Raw genomic sequence first — 12,354 nt, forward strand, 5'->3', positions numbered from 1 at the left:
TTTAAAAAAAAAAAATCAGATTTTTGATTTTTTTTTTTTAAATGGGGCGCATCCGGAGGACGCGCCAACCATTTCCTTCCTTCGCCCCGGCTCTTCGCTAAGACACCACCTCATATTAGGGCGCATCTCCAGTGCAGCGTCCTCCCAAGTCCCAGCGCCCCGGATCGAGACTCCCTTCGACCCCGGCGGTGGAGATGCTCTAATGAGTACATGGGAAGTAGATAATTTAATTTTGAAATAATCAAGGGGCGATGTGAGAATATGCGAAAGCATAAGGCCAAACTCGGAAAAGAAGAAACTCTTAAACCCTAAAACCCAAGCTCATCTCGCAGCCACTGCAGTCGCCTCCTGTTATATATTCATATCACAGTGAGTCTTCACTTAGCATCGTCTTCCTCTCTCAAACTTCACTCAGGTAAGTCCATCCTTTGTATCTTTCAATTCTTCTTCTAAGCTAATTTTACGTTGTTTTCGTCTCAAAATCGAGAGAGAGAAGCACAGATCGAAGGCTTCATGGGTATAAACTAATTGAAAGCCTATGAAGCTCAAAAATTGTGCGACATTAAATTGTCCGTAAATTTTTTATCCTCACGATTTGTATCGCTTCATCTGGAGGATTTTTTTTACTGGATATACACATTAATTGTTGATTTCATTGGATTTAAACTCGTTTAGGAAATGGTAATTGATTTTCATTTTTCTATAAATTTCATATGCGATGATTGAGCCTTACGCAATTTCTCATTATCTCTGCAATGTAGAAAAGAATGTACGCTTGAATCTTCCTCGCGAGAACTGAAATTCACATTAATTTGATGTGATTGTGTTGCTACTGCTTGGTTTTAATCCACATAAATTTGATTCCATTAGTTGTTTTATTATCCAAGTATTGGTATAATGATTCCAGAATAAGAAAATTCTTTTATCTAATGTCTGTTTCCATTACCAGAATGAAGAACCCTAAGGTTTTCTTCGACATATTGATCGGGAGAGCGAAAGCTGGGCGCGTAGTGATGGAGCTCTTCGCGGATACCACTCCGAAAACCGCCGAGAATTTCCGAGCTCTGTGCACCGGCGAGAAAGGGATCGGATCTAGCGGGAAACCGCTGCATTTCAAAGGATCTGCTTTCCATCGCATTATCCCCAATTTCATGTGTCAAGGCGGTGACTTCACTCGCGGCAACGGGACCGGTGGAGAATCCATTTATGGAGCCAAGTTCGCGGACGAGAATTTCACTCTAAAGCACACGAAGCCAGGCCTCTTGTCCATGGCGAATTCTGGTAAAAACACCAATGGCTCTCAGTTCTTCATTACCACGGCGACGACGTCGTGGCTCGACGGGAAGCACGTGGTGTTTGGGGAAGTCGTGGATGGCTATAGCGTAGTCAAGGAGATGGAGAAGGTCGGCTCCGAGGCTGGACCGCCCTCCGCCAAAGTTTTGATTGAGGATTGTGGTCAGATTCTTGAGGATTAATTTGATTAGGATTTTTATATGTAAATCATAAATAAGATTTGGGATCTATCTGTGCAAAACTTGGACTTTTGCCTTTGATTATCACTTGTTTTTTTGTAAGAGATAATTGCACCTAAAACCTTATCGTTAAATTCTAAAAATTGTTGCTTTTAAATATACATGTTAGTATTTTTTTAGTTGTCAATTTCTGATGAATTTATGCATGCAATTGTAGCAAGTTCAAGTGACAAAATTAATACTGCAGGGAACATTCTAAAAGTGAAATATATGAATATTGGTAAAAGTTTGATTGTATTACATGAATACAAGTATGAACAAGATGTAAAAACAATATGGATGTCTCTCTTATTCTTGCAAAGTTTTGACACCCCTCGAAAAAATTAGTACAATATACGAAATGGAAGCAAAAATCTCATCTCCTAATCATCATCAACCAATTGATCTTCAACATCATCTCTAGGCGGCCGGACCACCAAGAGCACCGTGCCGAGGCTGCTCTCCACCCCCGTCTGCTTCAGCTTGACGCCTCTCTCCACCTTCAAGGCCTCGTCGCCACTCCCGTTGCCACCCCCCACCACCAGATAAAACCCATCCTCTGCCACCACCTCCTTCTGTCCCCTATCCACCACCACCAAGATCTCCTCCTCTACATCCTTCCTCTTATCCTTCCACGGCAGCACCCCCTTCGCCTTCGGAAACCTCACCACCGCTCCTCCCCTCCCCAGTCCGGCGATCGGCAGCCACCCCGGCAGCACCACCCACCCGCTCCAGCTCTTCTCTGCCTCCACGATCCCGAAATTCCCTCGCATCCCGCACTCCCACGGCGCCTCCTGTACCTCCATCTCCCTCCCTTCCGCCCTGCACACGGGCAGCACCACCACCGCGCTCGACTCTGCCACCTCACCATACACCAACCTAACAACCGGCACAGGCGCTGCGGTTACCACTTCGTCTTCAATTTCAGCCTCCTCCTCCTTCCCCTCCAAATCCTCCAGCACTCTCAGCCGCGCCCGCTCCGTCTCGGCCATCTCCAGCGCCTTCTGCAACGCCGGCAACGTCCAATCCGGCGACGACGCCGTTTTGTGCTCATGCGCCTGCCTAAAAAACATAAACGCCAAGCAATCACCTGGGATGTTTCCATCGAAATACTCCCAGCCTCTCTCCTCAAACCGCCTAGGGTGATCCTTCATCGATCTCGCCAATTCTTCGGCTCGGTTGGCGTCGAATCCGTGTTTAATTATAAATCGCGCGGCAGCGGCACGCTGCGGCGTGTTGAGGATCCGGATCTCGTAGAGGATCTCCGCCGAGCCAGAGTTGTCGAAGTAGGAGACGGTCTCGGCGTCGGTGGCCTCAATCAGCGAGTCGCGGACCTGGCCGGCGACGACGAGGAGGTTCTGCTCGATTGAGGGGATTCCGGTGATCTCCTCGAGCGTGGAGGAGGTGAAACCCTCGGAAATTAGGGAGGGGATGAGGGAGGCGTACTCGAACCATAGGCCGAGGCGGTTGGTGAGGATCTCGAGGCGGGCGAGGGTGTCGAGGGTGCGGTAGCGGGCGGGGAGGGGCGAGGGAGGGGCGCGGTAGGGTTGGTAGACCTGCTGCAGCTGCGGAGGCTGCTGCTTCTGGTTCTGGTTGCGGGAAGGGGTGGAGGAGTAGGGGAGGATAAGGGCGGAGATGGAGAGGGGTTTGGGAGAGGGCTTGAAGAGCGAGGGGTGAGGGTGGAGGTGGAGGTGGGGGAGGAAGGGGGTGGAGAGGAAGGGTTTAGGGGTGGTGTTTGCGGTGAGGGACACCATGCTCGTGATTCAGGGGAAACGTTATCCTGTTTCAGAATCTAAGTAAGACTGTGGTTTGTGGAAGTGAGTCGAGAAAGAGAAAGAGAAAGAGGAGAGAGAGAGATATCCTATCTTACTATTATTACTCCTTTCGGAAAATGAGTGCCACTATTTGTTAAAATTACATTTGAAATAATAATCAATTACTAGTAATATTAATTTTCAGACGTGATTTCAATTATTTTAGTGGTTCGATCGAGGATAGTGAATTATCTATTATTGAAAATTTTCTTTAGTATATAGTAATGCATTAAGCTTTGATTTCGTAATCATTGGTCATTGTTTTACATATAATTTCGATAAAAAAAACCATATACTACTACATCTCCGTTGTGATTGTGATATTTTGACATCGAAATTTTTAAAGTTCAAACGATTCAAAAAATAAATCAACATTGTAATTATAAGCTGAAATTTGCTAAAAGTTCGTGATATAAATTATAATTAACCTTTTTTTTATTAAAGTGGTAAACCCAATGAATCCATCCTTAATAAATTCTAAGTAAGGACTGATAAACTATAACAAAGATGATTGAATTCTCATTGAATTTAATTAGGACATATTATACTTTAGATGTACACAAGTTTCTATCCATATTTTTAGGGGTTTACTGATTGTTGGTAATCTCAAATCTGTGAATAGGCGAAAGTACCCACTTTTATAACTTGTCTTACAAAAGTACCCACCCAAGTCAAAGTCCAAAAAGTCAAAGCCGACATGCTTGGTTTTTTGGAAAAGCAGACCTGACATGCTTCGGTTTTTGTAAAATGTCTAACTCACGTCAATTTCACAAGTTAAAAATGTGATGAAGAGACAATAATTGCCCAACTCACGTCACTTTCACAATCTAATGTATACTGTATGTTTGAAAATTTATAAAAAAATTAGCTTACGTTTGCGTTATAAAAACATTAGTAAGAGGACTAAAAATTTCACTATTATGTATATTATGCAACAAAAAAATATTCAGAAACCAATGAAACAATTAGCCGCCGGAAATTCATAGCCGTGAACAATAGCCGGCGGTCCAAAATATACACGGCTACTGGTCAGCGGCTATGAACTTCCGGCGGCTAATTACTCCATTTGTTTCATAATATTTTTTTGTTGCATAATATACATAATAGTGAATTTTTGAGCCCTCTTAGTAATATTATATTATAACACGAATACCTTAATTTAGAGTTTTTATTTAAATTTTTAATTTTATTTTTTTTATATTACAAGAAGTATACATTGATGTCAAATATGAGAGATACTGAATCTGCAAAAAATTGGATTATAGTGGGGTAAAAATACTCACTTTATGCATGATTTGATTGAACACAAAATAATACAGTAAACACATAAAATAATAGGCTATTTTTGAAGAAAACACTTGAAACTCCTGAAATGTAAACAAAAAAATATTTGAGCTCTAAAAAAACAATTAGCCGCCGGAAATTCATAGCCGTGAACAGTAGCCGGCGGTCCAAAATATACACGGCTACTGGTCAGCGGTTATGAACTTCCGGCGGCTAATTAATCCATTTGTTTCATAATATTTTTTTGTTGCATAATATACATAATAGTGAATTTTTGAGCCCTCTTAGTAATATTATATTATAACACGAATACCTTAATTTAGAGTTTTTATTTAAATTTTTAATTTTATTTTTTTTATATTACAAGAAGTATACATTGATGTCAAATATGAGAGATACTGAATCTGCAAAAAATTGGATTATAGTGGGGTAATAATACTCACTTTATGCATGATTTGATTGAACACATTATAATACAGTAAACACATAAAATAATAGGCTATTTTTGAAGAAAACACTTGAAACTCATGAAATGTAACCAAAAAAATATTTGAGCTCTAAAAAAACAATTAGCCGCCAGAAATTCAAAGCCGGTCATACTAGCCGTGTGAAAATTTTCACACACGGCTAGTGAATCCGGCTACGATTTTGTGTCTGCTAATATTTTTTTTGGGAGCAAAAAATCATTTTGAAGTAATACATATGGTTGTAAATTTTTTTACCTTGTTATGAATGTTTGAAAGTAACATATGTATCCCTTTTTGTGTATTTCTATTTATTTGTTAATGTTTTAGTCAAAAAAGTACATGTCCACATGAAATAAGAGATAAGGTGACTGCACAAATTTGGATTGTAATGAGGCTTTAATGCTCACTTTCTGCATGCATTTGATTGCACATTGAATAATAGATTGAAGTGTACTGAATGAATGAACAATACATTTCACGTGAATTTGTACAAAGGAATCTAATATTAGTCTATAATGGCTACATTTGTGAATGAGAAAACATAAATCCAAATACTCGTAGAAAGAGCATTCAGTTAAAAAATTGAGAAATTGAAACCCTCAAAGATTTGAGAAGTGGTTTGTGCGATAGTTGGTGCAATTGGTGTTCAAATTCTACTTGAAGAGGTGATTTTCTCATATATTGTTTGTGTAATTAATAGTTTGAATGTTTTATGTTATATTTATGAGAATTTTTAAAGTGTTTATGCATATTTTAATACTACATTTTATGTGTTTTTATAGATGGAATTCGTTAGATACATATATGTGAGATACAACGGACTCGTCGATGGTATACACTATGTTGGTGGGGCTACAGAGGTCCTTCCCCTCGTCAACGAAACTATTGAGAGCCTGATGTGCAGCGTCAACAATATTATGAGGACGCATTCGTTGAGCTCGAGCTACCAATTGTATTATTTGGCGACCAATCTATTTGGTAGGGAGATGAAATGTGGCTTGGCCACAGACGATGACGTGGAAGCCTTGTTGGCAACTGCCGACTATCCCATGGTGTACGTTGAGCACTACAACGGTCCGATTGTAGAAGAAGCCTACATCCCTACTTTTAATTTTGCTGAACCTTCGGGACACGTAGATGAAGCACAATGCAGTCAGTATGAGACGCCGTATTATCATCATACGTCGTTTCATGGTGTCCAGAGCTCGCCTCCACGACAATATTTTACATGGGATGGACAACCGCTAGACGAATCTGCATGGAATCAAATCGAAAGGCTTAATGAAGTATGTGGGAGATTGAACGATGTGCGGACAGATGATGAACCTGAGCACGAAGCTGAAGGCTCGGTTGCATCAGGAGACGATGATGATTCTGATGACGAAGAATTTGACCCTGCGCTCGAGGTGGGCACTGCTTTTGATGCCTCTGAGGATTTATTAGACGACGATCTAATCGATTTCATGGAGACCGAGCGAGCAGGTTGGATCCGACAAAGTACAACACGTGACGGAGATCCGACAGCCGAGACCGGTGATCTAACTAATTGGTTAGTTCCCTTGATTCCAGTGGACGCCTCGGCTTCGCTGGTTGCTCACGAGAGTGACCCTTCTAGAGTTGATGATCTGCAGAAGAATTCTTTTTACAACAGCAAAGACGACCTGATCATTGCTGTTGGTTTGTGGAACATGAAGCGAGGCACTGAGACAAAAGTTGTCCGCTCAGATCCGGGACGAGTCTATTTCTCGTGCAAGCACTCTGACAACTGCAATTTCAATCTTCGTGCGTCTAGTCACGGCCGAGGGATGTGGAGAGTGCATAAGTTGAAAGAGCATTCATGCGAAGGGGACTTGCGCACAGCTAAAAAAATCAAGGCGCACTCGAAGGTGGTGGCAGCGTTTGTGGCAAACAGAATACGCGATGATGGAGAGGTCATTAAGCCGAAATCCATCATGGCTGAGTTAGTACGCGATTTCGGCATCAAAATCAAATATGATGTCGCGCTGCGTGCAAGAAATCTCGGGATGGATATGATATACGGTCGAGTTGATGATTCGTTCCTCCTGCTCCCAAGATATCTGTATGCCCTGAAGGAAGCGAATCCTGGCACCTTATATGATTTGGAAGCAGATATAGACTGCCGGTTCAAACATTTGTTTGTTGCTCTGGCGGCTTCCATCTCACCTTTCTACTTTCACCTTCGACCAGTGATTGTGGTTGACGGCACACACCTGAAGGGCAAAAATAGTGGCATTTTGTTTGTCGCCGTGACAAAAGACGGAAACGAGGCAGTTTTTCCCTTGGCGATCGGTGTCGGTCCGATCGAGAATGATGAGTCGTGGAAGTGGTTTATGTCACATCTGAGAGGTGCTTGCGGCGAGCCCGATAACTTACTTATTGTATCTGATGCGCATGTCTCCATCGCTAATGCTGTGAAGAGCGAGTTTCCAAATGCTACTCACGGTATTTGCTACTACCACTTGTTGAACAAGATGAAGGGTTACGGGCCCGGTGTTGCTGAGCTTTTCCGCCAAGCTGCATACGCCTACGAGCAATCAGATTACACGCGTGCAATGTCAGCCATGGCTGCTCTGAAGCCAAAGGCGTACGAGAAGTTGTTGCGCGTAGGCCCGGAGAAGTGGGCACGATCACAATGTCCTGTGTCCCGTTACAGTTTCCTTACATCCAATGCCGCCGAGAGTTTTAATGCACGTTTGCTGTGGGCCAGGCGTCTTCCAATCTGCTCGATGTTGGAGGCAGTCAGATTAGTTGTCGAGCAGTGGTTCAACGACAGGCTTGCGGCCGCACAAGAGAGCGATGAAAATCTGACTCCGGAGGCAAAACAGAAGCTCAGTGCAGAACTTGTAAAAAGTCGTCGTTACACAGCCAAGAGGACCACCGAGAGAAAATACAGGGTTCGTGCTAGTGGTCGCCATTATATGGTTGACCTTCAAAAGCAGAGCTGTGAATGCAACGAATTCAACGAGGACCAGATGCCGTGTTCTCATGCGATTGCAGCCATTACGTATGTCATTTCTATTCATGACCTCAATTACCATTATTAAATAACAAAAAGTATAATCGTTTGTTTTGCAGTGAGGCGAACGAGTCAGTGGAGGATTACGTGCACTCTTACTACTGGAACAGTTCACTAGTTGACACATACTCTGGCGACGTTAACCACTTGCCTCCCATAGAAAATTGGAATATTCCTTTCCAAATTGCATCTCAGCTTGTTTTACCAAATCTCTCTCGGCGACAAGCTGGTCGTCCAAAGGAAACTCGAGTTCGATCCGCAGGTGAAAGGCCGACTCAAAACACATCAACAACGGAGGCATCAACTAGTAGCAAGAAACGAGCACCCAAAACGTGTGGTCTCTGTGGCGGGTCTGGTCACACACGTCGATCGTGCAAGGGTACGGCCACCGATGCGTAGTCGTATTTATGTTTAAATTGAAGCTTTTTTAAATATGTTTAATTATAAATGCTTTCTAGATCAGCATAAAGACTTGCTATATTCTTTAATTATAAATGCAATTTAGAAATAGAAATGAATTACTACATAATTTTGATTGTTAAGTAAGTATGATTTATTGTTTGAATTTGTCAAATATTAGAATTGAATATCCTTAACAACGTCCATCAAACCAAAATAGAAGGATTAGCCGCCACAAAAGTATATCCGTGAGGATTAGCCGCGAGTAGTAAAATAATACGCGGCTAATCCTCACGGCTACACTTTTATGGCGGCTAATCCTTCTATTTTGGTTTGTTGGACGTTTTTAAGGATATTTAATTCTAATATTTGACAAATTCAAACAATAAATCATACTTACTTAACAATGACCAACATTTACATGTCACTACAATTATGAGTTGAAATTATGAATGAGAATTTGGGAAAATGCACAACTTGTACTAATAAATTTATAATATACCATTACAGAGCTTGAAATTATGTGATTATGCATTAAAAATGTCATTAAATCCAAATAAACTAATTAGCCGCCACAAAAGTGTAAAAAAAGTGGTAGCCGCTAGTAGTGAATTCCGTGGCGGCTAATACTCACGGCTACACTTTTGTGGCAGGTAATTAGTTTATTCATCTTATCTTACAGTTTTATATGTATCACAAGTCATCATGGAAGTAAATATAGATAAGAAGATACTAACATGTCGGGGTAAAAATATTGGTAAACAAAATAGTCATAAAGATGTAAATAGTCATAATGTACAGAGAATACAAGTTCAAAGTACATCGGGGGATGAGCAAAACTCGTAGATGGCACTGCCTATCTTGTGCATGTACAGCTGAAAATTATTATTGCCCCACTCCAGGCTCGGCGAGTCTGCGATCAAACGCTCCACGGTCATGCACGCGAAAACACCAGAGCTAACTCGGTCGCTCTGTGCAAACTGCTCGGCAGGATCAGCATACTCGATCTGCAGCTGACGCCATTGGAGATTCTGATTCGGGTTCTCCACAATGCGTGTCCTCTCGAACCAAAGGAACACCTCAAGGACCCGGTAGAAAAGACGGCCCAAAGGACACAGAGCGCGCAGCATGTCGTGGCGTGACTGTGCCCCAATCCGATACAAGTTCGGATCGAATACGCGGCATTTACCCGTGAGCATATCAATGCTACAGATAACGATACGCCCCTCGACAAATACAGGAACAATGACCTGTACAGGAAGAAATACTTGATCAACAATCCTTTTTATTTTCAGTCAAAGTTATTTATGATGTAGGTGTAATTGTGTACCGCAATGGCATCCAACCAATCTCCCTGAGTCGATGAGGTACCCTTGCCATACACTGAATACATCAGCTTGGCAGCCGGCTTCCACGACAACACCGGAGCCTCAGAGCTTATAAGACGCTGCTCTGCACGAGAGCTAAACATACGGCGCGCATTCTCCATTAGCTCCTTGTATTCTCTATCCAAATAAGCCTGCAAAGAAGAAAAACATTATTTCAACAATATTTTATTATAAACGCAAAATATGTTAATGCTTACGAAGAATTCCGTATCCAATATGATATGCGTCCTGTGATCGATGTCCTGAAGCAGGTCTGTACCGGTCACCAGCCTATGCCTCAGCGTCATCATGTACGCATCTACATGCTGCACATACTTTAGTGTTAATATTAAGTAAACAATAATACTACATGTAACAAATGCATCAAAAATATTAGATACCTGTGGCTCGAGGTCTTTAGTCCTGCTCATGAGAGTTTGCCAAAACGTCCTCTTGATCGGGTGCCCACTCTCTGTCACCACCAACTTCCTGTAGCTCCCAGTACGGATACCCTCCACCATACGAGTAAATCCCTCAATATACTTCTTGTCGACGGGTTTCGGCTCGTGGCTGTGAACGAATGGGGATCTCAGCGCAGCCGAAAGCTGCCGCTCACGGTGGCTTCGGCGCAGTTGCGCGCCCTCTGGTGGTGGTGGTGGACAAACACTGACGGGAAGGACAGGTGTTGCCCCAGAAGCAGAAGCTCCCTATATTTACATTAAAACAACAAAAGTTAAACATATAAACAGTTTAACAATGACACGTAATTTCAATTAGAAGTTAAATTTAAAACAAATACTGAGCTTTTACCCCAGTAAACTGCTGCCAGAAACGCTCCATATCTCCCTGAGAATAACCAGCCTCGAGAAGAATAGGCAGCGAAGAATGAGGCGGCTCGAATGGGTGTGCTGAGCTCGAGGGCTGCTCAGTGTACGAGTAGCGTGGCCCCAGATATGGGGTCAAGTGTCCGCCAGCCCCAAAAGTCGTGGGCACACCAAAACCAATATGCGGGCCCGGTGGGGTTTGATAATCATCACTGGCAGAGTGACCCGCGTCCCTAGCAGGCGACTGGTGTGCAGGGGACCTCTGCTGCGATGGCGCTTCCTCGTGCTCGGGCTCCGTCTCGGGCTCGGGCTCACGTCGCCTGTCCGATTGAGGTCTTGGAGCAGGCATGGGCTGACGTACATCGGTGCTATGCGAGCATCGGCAACGCATACACCCAAAGGTCTCCTCGGCCCAATTCTTCAGCCTCGTGAATAGGCCCTCCTCCACACGCCTCGCCACCCGGCCCTCACTCTCGCGCACCATCTGTTCCATGCGCTGCCACTCCTGCTCGCTCAAACCAGAAGGCCCATGAGCAGCACTGCTCTCTCCCCCGTATCTGGGCCTCCTTTGACTCTGTGACCTCCGGCCGGAAGTCACGGGGCGATCGCCGCCGCCACTCTGATCCCGCTGGCCACTGCTCGACGAGGACGAAACCACCTGTGGTCTCTGCCGCTTTCCCTGGTCTCTGCGCCTCGAACTGCGACGTCGGGGTTCCATCTGAATAGATGCGTCAGAGCGGTCCCCACCCCCCGTATCCGGTCGAGGATTCCTCTGGCCGAAGACGCCCGGACCTGGAAACTGGACATCTCCTTCATTCGCGACCGATAGCCACCAATGCGTCTCCAGCTCCTGCTGTTCGGGCTGCAACTCATAAAGCCCGGTCTCCTGCAATAAAAAATATATGTACATGATGATTAATATTCATAACATCAAATATAATTAACTAGTAAACACTTAAATTATTACCGGTGACTCAAATAGGGGCTGCAAGTCTGCAATGTTGTGACTCAAGAAGGTCCACCTCTTGAATCTAGGTAATATCCCGGCATTATGTATAGCGATGTGGCTGCCCAAGGCGGGAATAACCTCAAGACCCCAAGTATATAGAGCCCAAGAAGGCCCATAGAAGTGGTACTTCCATTCTACCGACATCTTCTTCATCCTGAAGTTCAAGCGATTATATGCCGCTGCACCCCAAGGAAATGTGGAGAACTCCGACAAGTCCTCCGCCAAAGCCCACGTCCAGATCTCCACGGGTCGTGGCGTGTCCACGCCCAAAATAAATGCGTGTAGCACCAACAGGTGGGCCACACGCAGTGCTATCGAGCCGTCGGGGTCGTCAATCTCCGTCCACTGCTAAAAAAAAATGCTTGCCAACTCCTTAACTGACAAGCGCCGCCCGCCACAAACTCGTCTGTATGCTACATTACTATTCAAATTGTGGCGGGCTGTTGGATCGAAACGATGTTGCCCAAATGACAATCCGGTCACAAGAGCGAAAGCGGCGTGATCAAGGCAAACCTTCTGGCCGTTGATGTAGAACCACATCTGTAATACCCCGTTTCCTCGAGCTAAGTTTAGAATAATTTTAAATTTAGAAGTAAGATAATTCACGCCGGATTGAGAAAAAAAGAATTTATTTTAATTCCA

At 43.8% G+C, this 12,354-nt stretch overlaps 3 protein-coding genes across 3 annotated transcripts; 2 read left to right on the forward strand and 1 right to left on the reverse strand.

Moving 5' to 3' along the window:
- Window positions 1-224: 224 nt before the first annotated feature.
- Window positions 225-1,631, forward strand: LOC130997441 (peptidyl-prolyl cis-trans isomerase CYP19-3-like). Its single transcript, XM_057922767.1, has 2 exons — window positions 225-415; window positions 950-1,631. Exon 2 carries the CDS (start codon window positions 951-953, stop codon window positions 1,473-1,475), a length of 525 nt encoding a protein of 174 aa, XP_057778750.1. The 5' UTR covers window positions 225-415; window position 950; the 3' UTR covers window positions 1,476-1,631.
- A 118-nt stretch (window positions 1,632-1,749) lies between these two features.
- Window positions 1,750-3,480, reverse strand: LOC130997428 (rubisco accumulation factor 1.1, chloroplastic-like). The gene has a single exon (XM_057922743.1). The coding sequence runs from the start codon at window positions 3,263-3,265 to the stop codon at window positions 1,895-1,897; it is 1,371 nt and encodes a 456-aa protein (XP_057778726.1). The 5' UTR covers window positions 3,266-3,480; the 3' UTR covers window positions 1,750-1,894.
- Window positions 3,481-6,062: 2,582 nt separating this feature from the next.
- Window positions 6,063-8,565, forward strand: LOC130998273 (uncharacterized). The gene is made up of 2 exons (XM_057923704.1): window positions 6,063-8,101; window positions 8,173-8,565. The coding sequence occupies exons 1-2, from the start codon at window positions 6,063-6,065 to the stop codon at window positions 8,510-8,512; spliced, it is 2,379 nt and encodes a 792-aa protein (XP_057779687.1). The 3' UTR covers window positions 8,513-8,565.
- The last annotated feature ends 3,789 nt before the right edge of the window (window positions 8,566-12,354 follow it).

The sequence above is a fragment of the Salvia miltiorrhiza genome, chromosome 8, assembly GCF_028751815.1.
Source record: "Salvia miltiorrhiza cultivar Shanhuang (shh) chromosome 8, IMPLAD_Smil_shh, whole genome shotgun sequence".
NCBI lineage: Eukaryota > Viridiplantae > Streptophyta > Magnoliopsida > Lamiales > Lamiaceae > Salvia > Salvia miltiorrhiza.